General features: G+C 36.3%; 1 protein-coding gene across 3 annotated transcripts in view; it reads right to left on the bottom strand.

Annotated features, from left to right (window-relative positions):
• Positions 1-594: 594 nt before the first annotated feature.
• Positions 595-21,696, bottom strand: part of RGS17 (regulator of G protein signaling 17) — a 72,189-nt gene continuing 51,087 nt past the window's right edge. For 2 of the 3 annotated variants that reach the window (XM_088537063.1, XM_088537064.1), the window contains exons 3-5: positions 9,871-9,960; positions 7,354-7,588; positions 595-4,067 (exon numbers count right to left, since the gene is read on the bottom strand). In XM_088537063.1, the coding sequence (XP_088393189.1) occupies positions 3,879-4,067; positions 7,354-7,588; positions 9,871-9,960 (514 nt within the window). In that variant the 3' untranslated portion in view covers positions 595-3,878. The remainder of the gene's footprint in view (positions 4,068-7,353; positions 7,589-9,870; positions 9,961-21,696) is intronic. The other variant, XM_088537065.1, reaches the window with a different exon arrangement.

Here is a 21,696-nt window from a genome sequence, read left to right as displayed (position 1 = left end):
TTCTGAGTTAGAACACAACTATTATTAGTTTCAGCATGATTTCTGTTAACCCTGTTTTCCTATGAATAGTTTGTGTGAATTGCTCAAGCGAGCAGTGTGTGACCTGTGCACCTGGAAGCAGCAGAACCACATTTGCGCAGTACTGGGCTCTCTTCACCGGTCCATGTGGGTACAAGTTCCAGGATCTGCACTCCAGTCACTTCTGCTGCTCAGCCTTTTTTTTTTTTTTTCTTTTTCCTTTTTTTCTTCTTACCATATATGCCTTTATTCACATTTAAATATTCTCCATGTTACCTGCAGTTTTGTTTTATACTGAATTTCCCAAACTACTGTTAGTTTATTTATTTGCACATTGGCTGTGCACCGCTGAATTGAACACATGCTTAATAAAATATATATTCAGATCCTTTGAAACCAAAAGGTCTTTGTATTCCCAAGTGCTCTGCTTGCTTGTGGATTAGGCCTTATTGACATGTAAATCTTATGTGTCACTGGAAAAAAAACACTGGACAAGAATAATGAAATAACAAAAACATAAGTCACTTTCTGTAGTGTACTTATTATATGCATTCTCATGAAAAACTGAAATACAAGTTAAATGCATACTTATTTTATTCCAAGCTATAGAATAAGTGTATTTAGGCAGTTTTTCAAAGAAGTGTATTGTACACTGCATGCACAGTAAATCAGTTTAATATCTTGACTGTTTTACATTTGGTGTTTAAAGAAGTGTATGATAGGCAATGAGATCATGTTATGGTCTGATTTGTTGTCCATTTGGACTATATCCATTTATTTATAAAACTTTTGGGAAACCCAACCTAATAGATGAAATGCATATGAATCATTTCAATATGAGCATTTGCTCTGAGAAAAAACTTCATAAAAGTTACGTTTAATTTATAAATCTCTCCAGGTAGAGAATTTAAGACAAGAAATTCTGAACGTGATTTCATTGCAGTATTACACTGAGGACTGGTGTAATAATTGTCAAAATGATGTAACAGTTTCCAAGTACAGTTTTTGGAATATCATGATAGAAAGAAATCAAGATAGTATTCTAGGGCTGATACATTTACTTTTAATAATTTCCCTGAATGGATGACTTGTCTGTGTTGATAAGAGTTTGTATCTATCTGAAATATCTTATAAAGATAGCTCATAACTAGCAGGTCATCATCGAATATAGAGTCAACAATATTTAAGTCTACATTTGTAAAGATTTATGCATGCAGTTTTGCCTCTTACACATTGTTTAGATGTGTGAATCAAATGTTTTGTGCCTCCAACAGCAACAAACTTGAAATTACATAATGTAAATATATACATATCTGGTGTTGTATATGTTTACCACAGTAAATGTAATTGTAATCAAATACTAGACATGTCAGATCATAGTTAAATTCCAATTAAGATAAAAAGCATCTTCAAATTTGTTATTCTAACAGTATTTCACAGTAGAAGGAGGCAGTCCTTTCTCACTGAATTTTCCCTCCTTTTCTCAAGGTTTGTAAACATCATAGCTATTATTCTATCAGTATAATAGTTAAATATTTTATTCATAGTGGTAAATAGCTAACCAACATGAATAAAGTTGTCATAACACAATAACATTTTCAGACAAAACAGGTATTTATTAAAAGAAACAATTATAAATATTGTCTTGCATTTTAAACTACATTTTCATAAATAACAATATTTAAAAGTGCTGAATATGGTAGGATAGTCAGCAACGCCACTGTAAACAGAATTGTTTTCCACTTTGCAGATTTTTTTAGATCCCATTTTGTCAAACACTACAACAGTTAAAATATTTGCATAGGGAATAGAGAATAGCCCTTTTAATCATCTCCTGAATTCTATATAAATTACAAAACCAAATGAGTTTAAGAAAGAGTTTTTTAAATTGTTCATATATATCCAAAAAAAGCACACAGGTTTCAAGTAAAAAGAATGATTAAAAAAATTCCCCAGACCTGCTATTTGAAGCATGTTCAATAAATTAAAAAAATGAGAGGTAGTAAAATAAAGGAAAAAAATAAGCCCCAGAAAATAAACTAAGACCTACATCCTGCCAGTTACTGTATAGAGGCAAAGCAGTCTCAGTACCAGGGACTTCACGGGAGCTGGCAGAGACTGCTTGCAAGGAGTAACTTGCTGGTTGGCGCCAAATATGATGGGGCTAGATTCCCCCCAGTAACATATTTTCAAAACTGTTCAACCCCACCAATAACAGTGGGACCATGCCATATTTACTCCATATGTAAGTGCGAAGAACCTTGCCTCTTGAGCCTTAGTGTAAGACCAGAGTTATCAGTATTAAATATATATACATACATACATACATATATATATTTAACTTGTATTCAAAGCCATTTCATGGTATATCTTTAACAGCCTGTGAGGGATGCTAACACACATTTTTCTTGTATTTGATAGGAATGATTTTTTTTTTTTAAGTTCCAAGTTACTGTCTCTTTAAACATCAAAATGCATTCTAAAATTGGACATATTTTGATAAAAAGGCCAAGCAAACACCTATTAAAAACACCATGGCAGCAAAGTGATTTGAGGATGTGCTGCCTTAGCTCTGACTAAGGGCTCAGTACAGGATTCTTTACCCAGGAAAGTTGCTGTAGGCATTTTGCTTGGGTAAGGACTGTAGGTTCAGGAGCCCTTGAAGTTTGGTTTAATATTACTCTCCAAACCCCCCTTTTTCAAGGAGTTATTCAAGGAATCAATGAGGCTAGAAGCAGAGGTGAGTGTTCACTGACCCGCCACCTCGTAAAACTTTACTTTGTTTAAAAACATATTTTACTGGATTTAGTTTTCAGAAAGAAGAGACTCTTACAGGACAGATGCAATTCATCAAAATGTTCTAAAATGCTCTAAAATGCTACATGTAGGCAATCTTTATTAAACTTCTTTATTCAAAAACTAAATTATCAAGCTTTTTTTGAGTGTTTTTGTGTGTTTTTTTTTCTGAAGTACATAACATTATACAACAGTGTTAGAACTGGATAGCCAGTCTTTAATAAATCAGTTACAGTATCTGACATCAGAAATGTACATTGAAAATCTTTGTTCTTTTAACAATTAAACAATATCAGCGCATAGATTGTGTCACTAATCCACTAATCCCTTTAAGTGGTTTGTGCTTTTTTTTTTTTTTCTTTTTTTCTTTCTTGACATTGCAAACTCTCTAATGAAAATGCCACAGTTTTGGCAGTGAGCAACCAGAGGAATCCCTCACTTGATTTATTTTAAATAAACAATGATAAATAGCTCTTTTTTTTTCTTTCTGTACAGAAATATTGGCTTCAAAAAGTCAGTGTATTGTACTCAGTAGAGCATGTCGAATAATGCTACACCTTAAAAATTGGCTTTTTCAGTTAGTGATGTTAAAAAATGCAAGCCTCTTTCTGGTTTGCTGCAGTTGTATGTACCATAAGACTGTATTGCACAAAAAAAGTTCTTAAATACAGATATAATTTATGTTATTGGATTAAATATTGCAACAACTACGTGGTAAGTGAAGCCGTTTTACCTTGCACATGCAGTGTGAGAATACACAAGGAGACTGTTCATAAAACTACAAATACATCATTGCAATTTTGACTGTAGTTGGGTGAAAGGAGTGTGAAACAAATGTATTTTGTCAAATCCATTGTTCCCCTCCCCAGGCATCTCAAGCAAGGAGGACCTTGGTAAAAACGTAGACAGAGACCATAATATGTGTTTGTTTTCTTCACAGTAGCCTGAGTAGTGCTAAACTGTAGTTCTCCAGGAACTCAGCTCCAGATGTTATTGAACTACTTTTCTTCCACCCCACCCACCCAAAAAAGCCCCAAACAAGTTATTTTATTCAAAAATTAAAACTAAGTTTCAGAAGTAGAGCCTGTAATGTTTTCAACAAGAGACTTGTAAATCTGAGAGTTCAAAAACCTTGGAAAAGAGTCTCTGTGCATGAGGGTGTATATCTGGAGCTGGGCATCTTCGTACATATGAGGACTGGGATCCAACAAGTTTCTGTTGATCACTTCTCTCACCCGGGAATCAAGACTAACCTGAAGAAGATGAGAACAGACTAATATTAAGCAGTAACATTGGAAAGGCTGCATGCAGATATATATCTTATGAGGTTCCACAGAAAATGACGAGATTATCAGCTTCTTGTTCATGTTACCTTCTGTGCTTCTTTCAGGGCCACCATATGCGAAATTACAGGCTGAGCCATCACCTCTGATTTGGTTTCAGCCTTGTCACTGCATTCATCCTAAACTCTCTCAGATGAAATGTGTATAAAAAAGCATAAGTACAGTGCATATAAGTAAAGCTCTGAGGTATCCTGAATTTCCCTAAATATGTTATTTTACCATAAAATGTTTTGCCGTTTTTACACACATACCATTTAAATAATTCTCCTGTGGGAATTTTGTATCAATTTCATTCAACAAGGTCATTTTTTTTCTGGTCACTTGCAGCTATTTTTTCAATGTTTTCTATTCCTCATTCTCAATTTGTTGTCATACATATATTTTTTCATTTTCTTTCAGGCACAGTACTTGTCAGTCACAAATTACCTAAAATTTTCTGGTTTTGTGCTAACATCCCCAATAATAGTACGTGCCTCAATCTGTTCTTTCCTTTAAAACTTTTTAGCATATGGTAATTTATTCTTTCAGGATATCATGTGTTCATATTGAAGTTGGTAGCAACTGTGAAAAAGTCCACCTTAGTTTTTCATTTTATTTTCATCAGTAATGAACTCTTGTACCTAGGCAGAAAAGGGCATATTATGCTTGGGATGAATGCACAGGTTACTTTAGGATATCACTTGGAAGTTTCAGTGTACAGCTTATCCACAAAATGCTCTTAAAATGTTAAAATTAATACCTTCTAAATTAAGCAGAATGTCAGTAAAAAAGGGGAAGCCTGCTGGGGCCAGCAAGGGGTTACTCAGCTAGGATAGAAAGGATAAAATACTGAATTTAGTGCCAAACACAATGGCTAGCACGGACAAGTTATGATATGGTCATTTAAAACAGGTTACAAGCTGGCTGCATAAATCTGCAACTGTATAAATGAGCAGTTATTTTGCCTGAAGGACTGTGTTCACTCCTGGAAAACTCCACATAGCAAGATACCTCGGTATGTGGAGGGTGCTAGCAGAGATGAATAAATAATGAAAATTCAGAACGTGTAGGGAAGTGTGAGCTTTTGTGTTTGTATATGTGGTGAAACAAAGTCTTTGAAATACAGTAGCATGGTACAGTATTGCATACATTTTCATTATATCTTCAGTACCAAATATAGAATGTAGCTTTTTTGTCTATTTGTTTTTGTGGTGTATCTGTGTACGTTGCTGTCACAGCAAGCAAGCTTGTTCCTTGCTGCTCCTTAGTTATCAGCCACAAGACACAGTGATGATGCCAGCTAACTACAAACACAGGCAGCCTGCTGATGCCAGCAAACTCTGCCTCTCCCGGCATCAGGCTGGCCCTGCAGGATCACGTTGTGTCGGCACGGTGCACGCTCCTCACCTGAATGCTGACTGCCCTGGCCGCGTGCGGCACCCCACGAGCCGGGGCCTGTGGCTGGCAGCGGCACCGCGCCAGCGGCCTGAGCGGCCTCCGCTGCTTCCCCAGACACGCGCTCCCACCAGCGCAGTCTCCCCTCCTCTCACAGCTGTCTGTGCAGCCCTACAGCTAACTGGATTCAGGAATTGATCCATCTGAAAGTGGCTTTCTTTTTTTTTTTTTTTTCTTTTTTCTGGGCTATTTTTCAACCCACTCATTTTTCTGATTGATTCCATTGTATAGGTGGCATAACTGAGTGAGCCCACTAGACTGCACGGCTGCCAAAAGCTAACGGCTTCTAGACACAACGGCATGCAGAGGTTTCACGTTCTGGTGGTTCTGAGAACCAGTGGTGCAGCTCTGTGTCTTAGGAATTTATTTGAATAGATTTCAACTCCAGACCAATGTGTATATGTAGGATAAAAATGATACACTGAGATTTAGCCAATTCCTGCCTCTGACCCCCTTCCACATATACACATGCACAAATACCCATCTTAACAAAACCAGTTTATGCAGCTAACTGATTTAGCTTTTATTATCAAAAAAATGGCAAAAGCATAAGGATTTTTCTTTTTGTCAATTAATATAGTCAAAGTCAATTGCAATTACAGATGCAAAAATAATTAATTATAGATTTATTAATTCAGGCTGTGGTCTTTCAGTGACTCAGTATAACAAGCTGGCAAAGTGAGGTGCAATTATTAAAGATATCTGGTTGGTAAACATAAGTATATGAGGTATCTGGTTGATACATTAAGGCCTTCTGCCTTGGTAACTTCGCCACTGAACAGGCAATGCCAAATTTTTCAGCTCTTATGCCAAAAGATAGCATATGGAATGGGGTGCTGGGTTGAACAAGAACTTCTCAGCTCATGTGCTCATGGAAAGGCTTGTGAACAGTTCTTGTTTGCCTCAGATTTCCACTAGGGGCAGGGGGCACTAAATGGACTCCAGCCAATCACACAGGTCTAGCGCAATAAGTTTGTGAGCAGTTTTGTCAAACACTAAGCCAAACAAGATTTTTGTAGTGTTATAATTTTAATTACTTCATGCTGGGTTAGAAAGGGGTCTGAGCAATTAGGACACTATATATACATATTAAAGTATGAAATATACATTATTAGATTGCTATATTAGCAGTTATCTCCAAATCAGCGGCACTAAAGAAGATAATGAAGTTATATATTGCCTTTGGATTCATTCTTGTGAATGAATTTGAACACTACTACAAAAAGCAGTGCCACGTTAAACTGCAGAGGGCCAGATCTGCAGTGAGCATAAATTAGCATAATGCCATTGAGTAGAAAGTGTGATGTAATGCATGGAGACAAGAAAGAGCATCCAAAAGTACTTGGCATGGCTGAAGAAAGATCCTTCTGTCTGTTCCAGAACGTGATTTCATAGGTAATGTTTTTTATTCACTCCAGTAAAGATCATTTCAGAATTTCTCCCATTTCAATCCCTTACTGCCTGTCCTGATAGGCATGCTCCAGTACTAAAGAAGTATGCCCATTCCCATTCCTTCTGATTCTGGAGATTCTCTTTAATCTCTCTTACACAGCACTTAAGGAGTTAGGGCCAGTGAAGCTAAATGGCTTAGCACCAGCATCAACTCTTTCTCTGTCCTCTCTGCCTCAGTTTAACCTTCCATATGAAGAATTGCTCTCATCTGATACATCAGGCAGACCTTATGTCTCCCATCTGGAAATCCATTTATGACATTCGTGCTCGGAAACAACAGAAAATGAAACTGTAATATTTCCAGTTTTACCTCTTTTGGTGAAAGTATAGAAATGTAATCTTCATATATAAGTCTTGCTTTTTCTTCAATAACTTTCTTGTTTTGTTCCTTCTTTAAATCTTCACATGCAAGCCAAAAGAGCAGGTTCTCTTCACTGTACTCTGTTCGAAGAAACTCTCTAAAAAGGTTCCTCCCAGCTGGTGTTTTCATCATCTTGTCAAAATTCTGAGCCCAAGACAAAATTTCATCTGCAGTAGGGTTTTGGCTGCAAAAGCAAAGTATTATTACAAATATGCTTCTATTTTTATAACAGTGTTTTCATACATTTGGCCAAAAATTCTCCTTTCATTTGCACTTTAGTCCAGAGTGAAAATAGGAAGCAATGCAGCTTCAGCAGTGACAGGAGAATTTTGTTCATTCTTTACTTGTGCATTCATTATTCCAAGAACCCACTAAATGTGTTTAATGCTGAGAGACACACCCTTGTCTTTCTACAAATTTCTACTAGTATTGTTAGCCACCTGACTCAGAAAAATCCAAGAGAACTTACTTACAGCTTCTGCAGTTAAAAGAGATGAGATTTTGGGAAGCCAACAAAAGATTCTCTCTCATGACAAGTTTAGATGACACCTAATGTCACTGCTCGCTTCTGATGTTGTTTGGCCAATCACTGGCTGCCACATGATTTGGTTCAGCAAGGACAAGAAAAACAAAAAGGCTCTTGGCAGCCAAGAGCATACTAATGAGGCCAAACAAAATACTAATTCAGAGAGCTTTTAAATTAGCATATTCTCTGTGCTGGTACCTAAGGGTTGCTAAGCTTCTCTCTGTTGGGGGCTATTGACCTGAATGATGATCTGTTGGCCCTAGATGCAGTAGATGCTGCTGGCAAAACTGAAAGGATAAGGGTTGGGGAAAAAGGTCCCCATTCCCATTTTCTGAAGGAAGCTATTCTTGGCTTGTAACAGTGGATGCACTGGATAGATGACCAGAAGAATACCTTGCTTCACTAATGCATTAATGTACGAATGAATAGATTGGGAATGTGATACTCCAACTTATTTAGCAATAATTAAATATGGTTTCAAACTTTAAAATGCATGCTCTTCCTCTCCTTCCTGATAGGATCCAACACAAAGCTTTACTAGCTTTGGTTAAAAAATTCTGTGTAATCATTTTGTACAACAAGTCACACTTGGCCATGTTATTTGTCTTCAAGACCATTTGTCAACTTCTACTCTACAAGCAGAGTGAATGACAAGACGATACTTGTGACAGCACTTTGGTAGATCAAAATAACTGAGAAAGTGTTTAACATTTATATTATCCTGAGTAAAATAATTATAATCTGAACCAAAAAAAATGAGCAGGCATATTTGAACATCTGTCTCTCTGGGCAGATTGAAAAGAACCTGCTAGAAGTGGATAGAGCTGATAAGCAAATCGTGCTTCCTGGTGGCCTGGGGAGGTTCTTTTAAATACAGTAAAATGTGGGTGAAAATGATACAGGATGAGGCCATTTGAACAGAGTTTCATCTATTAAAATGTTCGAAAACTGTAAGATATACCAATTCACTGAAAACTAATTTCCTGCTTGTATTCCCTAAATACTAATTTCCTGAGGAGATTTATAAAAAAAGTAGTTCTATATTACATAGATGTTTTTAAAGAGAGAATCAGGTACAGAATCTGAAATTTGATAAACAAAGCCTCATTTCTCTCCAGCTCATCTTGATATTAGGATATAGAAGGAAAATCACTCCTTGTTGAAAGTCTTGATTACAATGAACAGGAAAGCCAGCCTGAACACTTAACCCAAGCCCAGGTCTAAAAACCCAGACAATTGTGGAGTAGGGTCTAAATATTCCTTGTTCCCAAGTGAATAAAAGAAGAGTTAGATTCTTAAAGAGGACCTCAGAAGGGCTAACCTTACGTCATGGATGTTAACTATCACTAACAGTGTATGAAAAAAGATAAATTTCTCTGTGGGCGAACTTCAGGTGCTTAGTCTCTGCATTGGATTATAGAAGAATCATAGATTATGTAGGATGCGGTTAGAGAGAAAGAGAAGCCCGGACTTTAAACATGTGTAAGCTGATCTTTCAAGGCATGCACTTCCTTGGCTGATTTAGCCAAAACCATAGTCCAAGCTATTTTACAAAGAGTAGTCATATTAAAAATCTGACTGTGATGTGCACATTTAACCAAGTCATTTGTACTTCTTGTCTGGATAAGCAGAAGAAAGCGATTTCAGAGTTAGCAGAAACTTACAATTGAGGCCCATAGATTTATGAAAACACTCATACAACTTCCATCACTCCCCACTATTCTTTCTACACACAAAAAAACCTGATGTAAGTTAACCTGGTTCAGGAATGTCCCCATTGACATTTTTTTTTACTAGGCCAGATTTTCTTCCTCTTATATAGAAATTTCAGAAGGAAAAGTCATTAAAACACCATCCCAGAAACCTAAAACCAAGGTGAATCGACATTAATTATAGGCAAATTGAAAACATATTTCTAGAAGACAATTTGAGAAACTTACCATTCTTCTATGACTTGGATACTCTCCATTTTGGTTGTGTGTGTTGGCCTTCCTGCATTGTCTCCTCTATCTTCATTCCTAACAGTGAGGCTGCAATGTAGTACAACACTTTATTTTGTCTAGAGGAAGTTAATTTCAAACAACAGCTACAGTAATATAAACTTTTATAAAAGTATGTATGTAAAGTATGTAAAGTGTCCTTTTTTATTATTTTCTCTAAAAATTAGACCTGCCATTTGAAGATAAAATTTTGATAACAGTTTTTCCTTTAATTTTCCTGAATATTTGCCGATACGGTAAGTATATATAATTTTTTACAATTCATAGTTTATCCACTTAAAGACTGATAAAATGTTAGATGTCAATTTTGGAGTGATTTCCCTTAGCAAACTGAGAATAATCTTAATAAGAATATATAGGAGAAGAATATCTGAATATCTGAAATAGACATTGAGGATGTTTGATGTACCACCAGTTTTGGATTTTTTATTTCATTCTTTTAGGAATACTATATTCTTTAACTCTCCCAGGTATGATCACAGTACATGTCTGGGATAAAAACTTAGCATGTTGCAGCTCTGTACCATTTCCTCCTTCAGCCCAAATTTGATTTTTTTCATTCCAATAAATTATTTTTTTCTGGCTTTTCAACAGAAATAGTTCCATTACCCTCATATTACCAGAACCAAGGAAAAGAAGGACTTCCTTTATGTAAGGATCTATTTTTTTGCTTTTCTTTTCAGCTATAAGTTATTTTTCTGTAAATGCCTTTTTAATCAGATTTCAGCTGGTAATGAGCATCAGTTATTTTTCTGTAAATGCCTTTTTAATTGTATTTCCTTCACTGGTAGCTTTGTCTCAGTGGGCTCAGTATGAGTGCACTAGAACACGATATTAGCAGCAAAAACATTTACAGAAACACCATTCCTGATAACTACCGAAATCCAGCACACATCATACCACCTACAGATTTGTATAGGAAGCTCGGTTACAGTAAATAAGCTTAAGAAGTGGAACATTTAAAAAAAATCTCCCTCCACCACTTTCAATAAAGCTTATATTTTGAATATTAAGTATTCGTCAAATGTTGATGGAGATATATAAAAACATACTGATAACGTAAAGTTTTTCGCTTTCTCACTAATCTGAGTGCCTTCCTCTTAGCTCTGAAAAGAAATCCCAGGGTTGAGACACTGTTAACACAAAAAACACTTTTCTTTCTAGCCCTTCTCCATTTATGAGTTTTACTGGCATTCTACTGACATTTTTGTCATGTGTTTGGCAGAGTTAATAGGTGATCTCAAATACACTTTTGAAAATTGACAATTTAAGCTCCCAAGTAAAGCAGAGCACATATTCAGACTTAAACATTACAAAGACATACACTCTCAAACAAAGCTGTTTGATACTGGTTGCTGCTTGACTTACCTGCCAAGACCTTAGTTCAGGCCCTTGGTCCTGCTTCCCCTGTTACAGCGTAGGAAAGCAGCTCCAGTGCTGCTAAGGTGTTAGGGTGCCATCAACTGCTGCAGGAGAAACAACACATCCTGAACTCTGGGATTGGCAGGTAAAAAGCCTTTCCGCCTCCTTTGGCCTCTTGCTTGTCAGGCTATGGAGGGAGCGCCCACCAAAACCAATGGGAGTTCCGTATATAGAAGGAGAAAAGAAAAGTAGGGACCATCCACATTCAGTCTTGTAATCTTTAAGTCCACACATGTAACTCCTCAGGGTCACTTTGCAATTGGTTGGAGTGCAAAGCTGGGGTGAACGAGAAGCAGGATACACCGCGCTTCTCTTCCTCCCTGCTCTGCAGTCCTTACGCAGGACAGCATCCATGTCCTCTGCTGGATACAGAGATTAATGTCCTTTTGCTCCATGGAAGAGTAACAGAATGGAAGCAAAAAACAGCTTCCTGTTTTCCTTCCTCCAGGGCATGACACCGCCTGGCTTCCCTGCTGCATGAGCAGCAGCTATGCTGTGCCGAGGTGATTAACTGGAGCAGTAGAATTCTACTGCACTGTGGGTGCTTTTGGGTGCTTCCTCATTGGAAGTAGACTTGTCCGAGAGCAAATAAACCACACTGTTTAATATGATGTCTTGTTGAGGTCAAATATTGTTTGTTTTGCTCTTCTAAGCTTAGAAAAAACAGTATTGACTGATGAAGATGGAATTCAAGTACTGAATGACAAGTAAAAGAAATAAGAAAAATAAGAAAGCCTTGATGACTTTGTTTCACTTTTTCTATCAAACCAGGAGAGCGGGCCTGAGCATTTTGATTTTTTTGCAAGACTGCGTTATGGCAGAAGGTTGTGACAGTGGTCTCTGAATGCAGTATACAATTCTCTGCTGTATATACCAGTGTGATAATGGCCCTAATTCCTTTGTTTAATCATTCATAGTTTGAGTTGGATGGCTGAAAGTCAGCTTTGCAAAAGACAGAAGACTAAAGAAGAGTTTTACTTGGTTGGAATGATTTCTCAAGTTCAGGTATTGTAGTCAGAGCTGTGCTAAATTTATAACACATCTTGGCCTAAATTCAGCATTATATTTCCAGTGACAAACAATAGCAGTACATTTCAACTTTTATTTATCTATATCTGTCAAAGACTGGAGTTCCATCGGATACATTACTTTTGATGTGTTTTTCCTGTGTAGGAAACCATCATTTTTATAAAGAAGTACATTCAATTTAGACATGGTTCTGTTTTTACTCAGGGAAATGGTTCATGTTCACTTAGAAATAAAATTAAATATTTACACATTTGTGACTGCAAAGCTAATTTGAAAGCACCTTTAAATAACTCTGATTATTGTAACAGATTGCTACCTTTTACATCAAAATGACAATACTTCATTGTTATTTGCTGTGTTGTGATCTTCAGTTAAAAATACCCTCTCAGTTCACATTTCTTAGTGGAATTCAAGCTGTCCATAGTGGCAAAAGCATCTTGCATTTCTTCAGTTAATGTCCTCGATACATGTCGGAAACTAGTTTATGTCAGAAAAATTATGCTGTATGGTATAGAACTAACCAGAGAGAAGTAGCAGGATAAAAATCAGGTAAATAATCTTACTTGTTTGAGCCTCTAAGATGAGGAAATTGCTGGTTTGCCTTATCAAAAAAAAAAGAATAAATGAAAGTGAGTTGTTTTAGAGAGATAGCTGATGTAAATTACATCTTTAAAATTTCTGAAATGTGGAATATCCATGAGGAAAACACAGCTGATCATACCCTGAAAGGGTGAGTTTGGGGTGTCTAAAGGCAGAGCTTAAACAGAAAGCACAAGCAGTAGGTTGTGTTTATGTCCCTCTAGAAGGTTTTCGCTGTTCATTTTTAAACCAATTTAATTGCTCTGGAGAATATGATAAAAAGTATTTCAGTAAGCCCAAGAGGCTTGACCTTGATGTGGATTTCAAATATATCTTTGGTTCCTGACTTCAACAAAAACAATAGCTATTTTAATTACAGCAGCAACTATTATTGAGACTAATTATCTTTCTGTTTGGAACTTTGGGAACTATAAAGTAAAAATTCTTATGACCAGGGACTGATAGAAGAAGTATGCAGATTTTAAAAAGCCAACTATATATAAAATTAAACTAGTACAGGTTCCTTGCTGGTGTGTTTTTGGAGGAACCACTGGGATTCAGAAGAGCAGCTTTTATTTATTTAGCTACAATTCTTCAGCTGTTAATATTCACACTCAGCAACTAAATAGCTGTTCTGCTGAGTTACCATTTTGCTAAGTCAGTATTACAGCCACTGCTGCATGATAAGGCAAAAAGGTCAAGCTAACTAGGTAAAATCATGGAAAGAGTTATTTAAGAGTCATTTAAGAGCAGAAGTCTCAAAGAATACCCCTCAAGGTATATCAGCCGTTGTTTTTAGCTGTTTGGAAAGTTACCTAGCATCCCTACTGCTACACTTTTATCTTCTATTGCCAAAAGGAAACTGAAAATCACTTTGAGCTGGGACTTCATTCTCTGTATACCCAGGACAGGAATATGCTTTATTGTTTCCCAGGGATCAGATTCTCATGTACCAGGAGTTTAAATCTGGTGAATACATGAAATTACTTTTACTGAACATAACTATGACAAGAAAACTGTGCCACTGGATCAGGCAATAAGACTCATATTCTATCCATACAGGGCTACCACCAGTTACTACTTACTGTTGTCAGGGTTTTTTGTTGTTGTTGTTTTATTTTATTTTATTTCATTTTATTCCATTTTTTTTTCTCAGTTATGTGCATCACCAGCATATCATCACAGTGTTTGGTAATTATATCTGGCATTGAAGATAATATGTCAGTTAAAGCCTGTTCCCCTAGAGCTTTTTGTTGTGCTGTCATGAAGATAGGGAGTAGAAATCAAATTGGGATACTGTGTCAGTAGGCCACTGGGTTGCCATTCAGATCTTTGTTATGTTCCAACCTCATTTCTGGAGTTTTTAGATGGTAGGCTCTTCAGAGCAATTATTATATTTTTCTCTAAATCTGTTTATGTAACACAGTAGGATTATGATCCTTCTAGCCAGCACTGCAGCACAATGACTTCCTTGTATTTCCATCTGAAGGTCACCTAAAGTCCATTGCACACATACAATCTAGAGACAGAATTTGGTTCTTTGGATTCAAATCACTGTACAGGTAAGAACTTCTGGGTGAGAAATGTTCTGACATGTTTTTATCATGCATATCTGGCTTGGACTACTGTATGCCCTAACTTATTCCTAGGAAGTGTAATTGTCATCAGATCAACAGGTAGAATATTTTTAGGTCATATCTAAAAATCAAGGAGAGTCGGTTTGATGACTGAATCCAATGTCGTGCATAAGCAGGACACAGGATTGCCATAACTTAAATAATTTATCAGATGTAGCTTAAGTGGAGGTTTTTTTCTTTTCCAAAGATTCAAAGCAGAAAGGAAAAAGTTGTGACTTTAAAATCCCACTCACAGATTAGATAATATGGCCTTGAACCTGAAAATGCTGACAAACTTAGTTGAATTTGCCAAGTAAATTCTGTTGGAAATACTTTTTTTTTTTTTTCAGGATATTTTAGAGGAAGAGAAGTCCTCCTTTAAACCAGTAGGCAACTGTCCTCATTTGGAAGTTGAAACAGTCTTACCACAAGTTTGTTGTGGGTAGATGGCTTTCAAGCTGCTCTGCTGATGCTGTTCCATGTGGTAAAAATAATTGAATACTCATTATACAAAGCAGAAACTAGAGGCTCTTAATTAATGCCAAATCTTGGCGTGAAGAACACTTAATGTATTTTAAATGAGAAATATATTATACATCATTGACAGGAAAGCACAAAAACAAGAATATATGATCAGATTATATGATTTTCCTGAACAGAGGGGAACATGATTTTGAATACTCTGAGACAAAGATGAGATCTAAGCCTAGGTCTTCCACCTGCTAAATAGAGCAAGACAGTGGTCTGTTAGTCAAGAACCTTGGAAAACACTTAAAGTTGTCAGAATCCAGTCTGACCTGAATCAGCTGAATGTGATAATTTTGTGTCAGAGTAACAGAGAAAATTGAAGTTCCTTGAAATTAAAGATATACAAATGGCATGGTATGCTTGCATCTTTTGTACAGAGGCCTAGTGGATAGGCTAAAGCTAAGAAACTAAGATCAAAAACATATGAAGTTTTTTTTTAATTAATACCAATCCCAGTTCTTTAATGAGATAAGATTTTCAGATCTTAACTGAATTCCATGAAGAAATATAAAATATAAAAATTTATATTGAATGCAAATTTGATTTTTGGTGCAAGATAATTCTGTCCTTTTCTGAGGAAATAGATTACCTCATACTTGAACCTAAGTGATGCAGATTTGCATTCAGTAGACTGACATAGGAAAGCAGCTGGCTAGGGAGAAGCCAACAATTACCATAAGGCTATAATCAGTCTACTTGGCAGTGTCCACTGAAACTATAAACTTGTTTCAAAAAGTCCAGGTACCTGTGGTGCTAAGTTTCCTGAGTGCCAGAATTACTTTGTTGTGTTTGTTTGTTTTGTTTTGTTTTTAATTCAGGCAAGTATTTAATGCATGAATTAAACATATAAAAAGACTACACATATTAAAAACTGTTAAAAAAGCCTCCAATATTTCAGAGGCTCAAAGCAGGGAAGGAATGTGCAGTCACATACCTCCCAGCTCTTGAGTTCAGCTTACATTTTTGTTCCGTAACCATACAACCCACACTAATAATTCACCTTTTTTATCTTCTCAGAGATCACGAAGGTAAAATAAAAATTAAGCAAATGATAAAAACATATGGTTGGCCTCTTCCAATGGCTAAAACACACTCTATTTCTTTATTTTTTTATTTTTTTCCCAATTTTCCTTGGTGGTATTTTCCCCCTTGATTCAGTTTGCTATGCTATAGTTTGGTATACTCCAGATTTTTTCCTTTTCCCATCTCTTTGTTTGAAGAGCATACAGCTGAGAAACAGTATGTAACAGACGGCTGGGCATTTGTTTGTGCAGAGAATGTGCTTTCAACTGAAAAGCTTAGTGTCTGCTCAAGATCCAGTAATAGTAAATGCAGGCAGACTTCTGGCTCCCATATGCACCTTTCTGCATACCATAAATCCTGTGGGCCAATGGGGAGCTCAAGGTGGAAATTTTCTGGTCTGACTTTTGCTGTCCCAGAATGTATATAGAAGCTGTTTCACAGGTCTTTCCACTGTGGTGTTATAGACAATATAGCTGACTGAAACATAGTTGTGTCCTATGCAAATTTAACAGTTAAAAATAATTTAATTCTTTATTGGATTTAAAACCCTACATTTTTTTTTTCCAAAGCAGTGTTTCTGAAAATTTCAGGTTTATGAAATTTCATGTTTTATTTTGATGCTTAAAAAAAAAAAACCTCCTCAAATTATAAAATAAAATAAGCAGGAATTTTGGTTACTCATTGTTAGGAATGCTAGTATTCTTTCTAGTCTTTTATAATTAATTTTAAATCTAGTGAATATAATCAAATAATATATTTGTGTTACACATTAATTTTATTTAAGTGATTAACTTCATAAAAAAACCTCTTTTGGCATAATACATTTTGGCATAATAATTTTTTTCCTAGTAAGCTTGCTGATTACAAGGAAAGAATTTTTTTAATAGTAAAATGATTCATCAGAAAATCCTGTAGCTAATACTCTTAATTTCATACCTGAAGTTTCTTAGAACCTCATCTGTTAGAGCCCTGCAAATATTTAACAATTTCAGCATTCATTTGGAATCACTTTTATACTCAGAACTGTGCAGAAAAACTTGAGACATAACAAAATTGCATTTATTTCTTGGATTTTTTTGGAAATATGCTTGCTTTCCTAAGTCAGGCTTGAGATTACTAAAAGAGAGGAGTTAACAAAATGTCTGTAAAGTGTTTGGAACTCGGAAAATAGAGAAATTTGTAAGAAATTTGAAAGTTCAGAAAAAAATGCATTTAAAAATACTACAAACGAACAAGGTTCTGTCTTGAAAATCTGAACACAGGTTTGTTTTTATATAAAGGCTTATGATAAGACAATTCCCTTATGGTTCAGAATCGTGAACGTCCTCCTGAAAAATAAGAAACTTCTCAGCTTAATTTGAGATTGGATGTTTCTGGCACACTTTGAAGGTGAGGAAGAGCAGACTGAATTTCATATTGTTTTTGTAACAGTTCTGCTTTCTTAATACTGTACTGAGCTCAGTGTAATTGGTCAAAGTCATTACAAATTTAACTAGGAACAATACAAGAAAAAGGAGATAGATCTTAACTAAAGTTTAAGATATCTGGAGCATCTCAGCCTATTAAGGTCGTGTCAGTTAGACATTTAGCTTTCTTCTCGTATTACTTATGTTGTGCTACTCCTCCACTTGAGTAAAAGCAGAATTGAACCCAGGTGATCTAGCACTTAACAATATAATCATTTCTTTGTTAATGGGAAGCCTTGGCCAAGATTTTGGAGTTTAAGTAAGGTCGCTTTATAAGGTCATTAAACTGCATTCCGCATACCACTGTAAAGGCAGATGATCTTTATTAAAATATGAATGATGAGCTAAAGTAAGTCATAGAGCAAGGTGTTCAGTAAAGCAAGTACCTAAAGGTTTTAAGCAAATCTACAGTATGCTACTCCTTTTACTGTATACTTGACAGTTTAAAATGGAATAGATCTAAAATTTGGAAAGCTTTTCAGTTCATAGGGCACTCTGACAGTGCCTTTTAAAAGCTATGAGCTACATCCTGCTGCTGGATTTTCTGTAAGAGCAGAGGAGGTCAGTATAAATTTGGTATTACAACATACATTAAAATTTGCCCCAAATCTTCATTTTCCTTTTAGACTCTATGAAGCATTTGAAAGAAAATGTTCTGTAAAATCAAAACTCTGTGTGTCAATACAGGTTTCATCCCAGACTGCTGTTTGTGGTTTGATCATTGATGCTACTTCTCTAGTAATTCTGCTTATATGACAAGCCTAGAAGCTGACTGTTAGCGGAGAAACCAACCTGCTAGAAACCCACTGACAAAGGGGGACATTCTTCTAAGACACCCAAAAATATAACCACAATCTATTTGCAGATACTTTAGATATAACTTTAGTCTTGGCAAGCTGAGCACATTTATAAAGATCACATTTAAAGAAAGACTACAATTGAATTATAGATTTGGGGGATATTTTAAACAATATTTAAAATATTTTTTATTTAAACTTCAGAAATACTTATGAAAATATTTAAACTTCAGAATGACTTATTTTTCCTGAGTGAAGGAGTGAAATGCTTTTAAGAACAATGACAGAAATGTAGGCTTAAGGGTATGTGAAAGCGGACGGGTCCTTTCAGTGGCCTGCTTTTCAGAAGGAGCAGCCTTGCTGAAAATGCTTTCCTCCTCTGCTCTTGTGTGTCTGATTTATTCTCTCTAGCTACAGATATTACAGTTCAGCAGGTACTGAAAAGCACATGGAAACTACTTGCACTGTATTTGAACTTTTGAAATAAAGGAGAATACTTCCCTTGAACTCAGACTATCATTGAACAAAAGTTGCAACTGTGCAAAGAGAGGAAAGAGATAGTGATTTAAAGCAACTGACTTTCCTAAACTGTCTTTTTTTTCATGGACATATTTTATCCTTTCCCAGATTTGTGATTTAAGAAAATGGATTTTCTGCTGGATTCAGCTTCAAAGAAGCCATATTACTTCTGTTACACCAGAAGCTATTGAATGTTTTGAAAACTTTGAGACTTCTCTAGGACAATTTTTTAAGATTTTGTACTCAGATGTTAGAATGTCCTTTCTCTACAGCTAAGCAATTTGAGTAGGTTCACCTACCACTAACTACTAATGGAATTATTCTATCTTTGTTTTGTTATTGCAGGGCTAATTTCTGCAATTCAACTCAAGGGCATATTTCTCAGGTCACTCAATGGGTCACTAATCTAGCTATCAGCTTCATTCCTTCCTTCAGAATAATATTATCATTGTATTTTGTCTTGTACAATGAAATCTTCTAATTCCTAGGCAACTTGCAGTGTTCTTTCTCCTGTGGGTATTGTGAAAGTAATTTCTTCATGCATTTGATGCAGTTAAAAATGGTAGTTGTCTAGCATGCTTGAGATTGTGAATGGATGAATAAAAGCTCTCCAACCCTCTGGTAAGCAAGCCTAATAATCTCAGTTTATTCTGATAAATAGATTCAGTCTTTGTTTCCTTGTGTTGTTGATTACACTGGTTTTCAAAGATGGAAGTAGCAGCACAAATAAAGAATTGAAATCAAGTGGAATGGCCCTCCTATTACTTGTTTTCTAGTGAGAAGAGACCGAAGGCAACATTTATACTAAATTTACACTTCTTTTTTCATAAAACATTATAGAGTTCTTCAGTTAAAGAGATGTTTTCATTTTTGCAGAGTATAATTCCTACCATGTAATTAGCATGAACAAAAACAGTGCGCATTTACCAATATTACAGTCACATGAGATGGGGCATCTTCCTCTGGCACCTGTCTGCTTGAACTGGATCGAGTCCTGCCCTTGTATATATTACAGGCAGGCCTCTGTTTGGATGGAGGTTAACTGCTCTTTTTAAAATTTTCTGCAAGACAAGGCCCTGACCTGGCGAGCTCTTCCACCGTGGATATCAGAAGGAGTTGAAGAGATCCACTGTTCTCCATAGCGGGTACAGAGCATTGGGCAACATCATCAGGCCCTGAATCAGGCCCTTTGCTGGAGCCAGAGTTGCCGTCTAGATAAATGTTTGTGCTAGGGAATTACTGAGGATGACTAGGCAAGATTCTCATCTCCTTTGCCGTCCTGCCTTGCATAATGAATATCTGACCCACTTTTCTAGTGAGAGGATCTCCATCTTATAAGTGATATCTAATGGGAGTGCAGACTCGTTTCCATGATACATTCTCTCATTTTTTTATCTTGAAAACTCTAGACATTTATTCCTGTTTTAACTGACATTTTAAACCGATTTGAAATGATGGTTAAAAACATAAACCTTTGTAAGTTGGAAATTTTGCTACTAACAGACTTAAGCAGCCTATTTTTTTTCCCTTTCAGTTTGGAATTATAGGCTATATTTATTCCTGCAAGTGAAACGGTCCAGGAGAGTTCTCTGGCCCTCAGGCTAACTGGCACAGCACAGCTAAAGTCCATAAAGCCCATCTCCAAAACAGGGTTTCTGTGTCTGTGACAGGTCATTGCCTGAGACTCTGTGCTTTGGCACTTGCTAAAACCCTGCCAAGGAGTTAACACAGCTAACCTCAACAGTATGGATGCTTGTCGGAGCCCACACTGTACCCTGAATTCATGTAGTTTACTAGTATAGTTGTAGCCAGTGGGTTCAATTTGGACAAGATTTTTGTTTGCTTTTGGCTGTTGAGTATTAAAGTCTTATACTCCATAATGAACAAAATTCTGAGGATTTGCAAACCTGTCTTTGTTCCTTTAAAATGATACCTTCTATCAACATGAGCTTCTGCTTTTATTTGATCTAGACTTGTTTTGAACTCTTAATCACTTTTAATTTTTGTATTTCTCTACACACTTTTAAGTTAATGAGTCTCAGTAAATACGTAACTACCAAAGTCGGAATAAGAAACAAACAAACAAACAAACAAACAAACCCTGAACCCTATCTGGGGAGCTGTCATAGGCTCAAAGCTCCTAGAAGCTGAAACTCACTGAACTGGTAGTGTAAACTGGACTCAGACATCCTCAGCATTCTTTTTTCCTTTTTTTTTTTTTTTTTCTTTCCCACCACAAAAGCCAAGCTGTGTGCTAGTGCCAGAAAATCTGTCATGACATGACAAATCTTTCTTCAGCCACTGTTCTGCAGGCATCAAGCTGAATAACGCTTTGGAATAGGCAGGTAGGAAAAGGCAGTGAGTAGCGAGGGGGAGCCAAGATGCTGATGCCCTGAAGCAATCAATCATCTCCTCCGCTGCCCTAAGGAGTTATCAAGCTGCTTTACCTTGTGGAGGGGATTCTGCAATGCATTCTCTCCCTCTGTTCTCCCCAGGAGCAGCTGTCCCTGAATACTCCCTGCGTGCTATACCAGCACAGAATCAAGATCATTTTCTCAAGTTAACTAGATTTAGCTTGCTATCTTCTTCTAAGGAGCTACTGTCAGCATCTTATGTGTGGCTGAATTAGAATGAGGCTTGTGTAAGCCCAAATCCCCTCTGAGCATGTATTTATTCTCCAATTTAGGAGGATTGTGGTCCTGATCTTTCTTTGCATTCTAATTTTCCCTGCAGACTTTTTTGCTTGCAATAGGTCTATTTTCTGCAGTTAGATTCTTCTTTTAAACT

The sequence above is a fragment of the Tinamus guttatus genome, unplaced genomic scaffold (genome assembly GCF_059628265.1).
Source record: "Tinamus guttatus ecotype Peru unplaced genomic scaffold, ASM5962826v1 Tinamus_guttatus_pri_ptg000716l, whole genome shotgun sequence".
Lineage (NCBI taxonomy): Eukaryota > Metazoa > Chordata > Aves > Tinamiformes > Tinamidae > Tinamus > Tinamus guttatus.
Note: the sequence above shows the minus strand (reverse complement) of the source record. Positions and strands in the feature narration are given on the sequence as shown.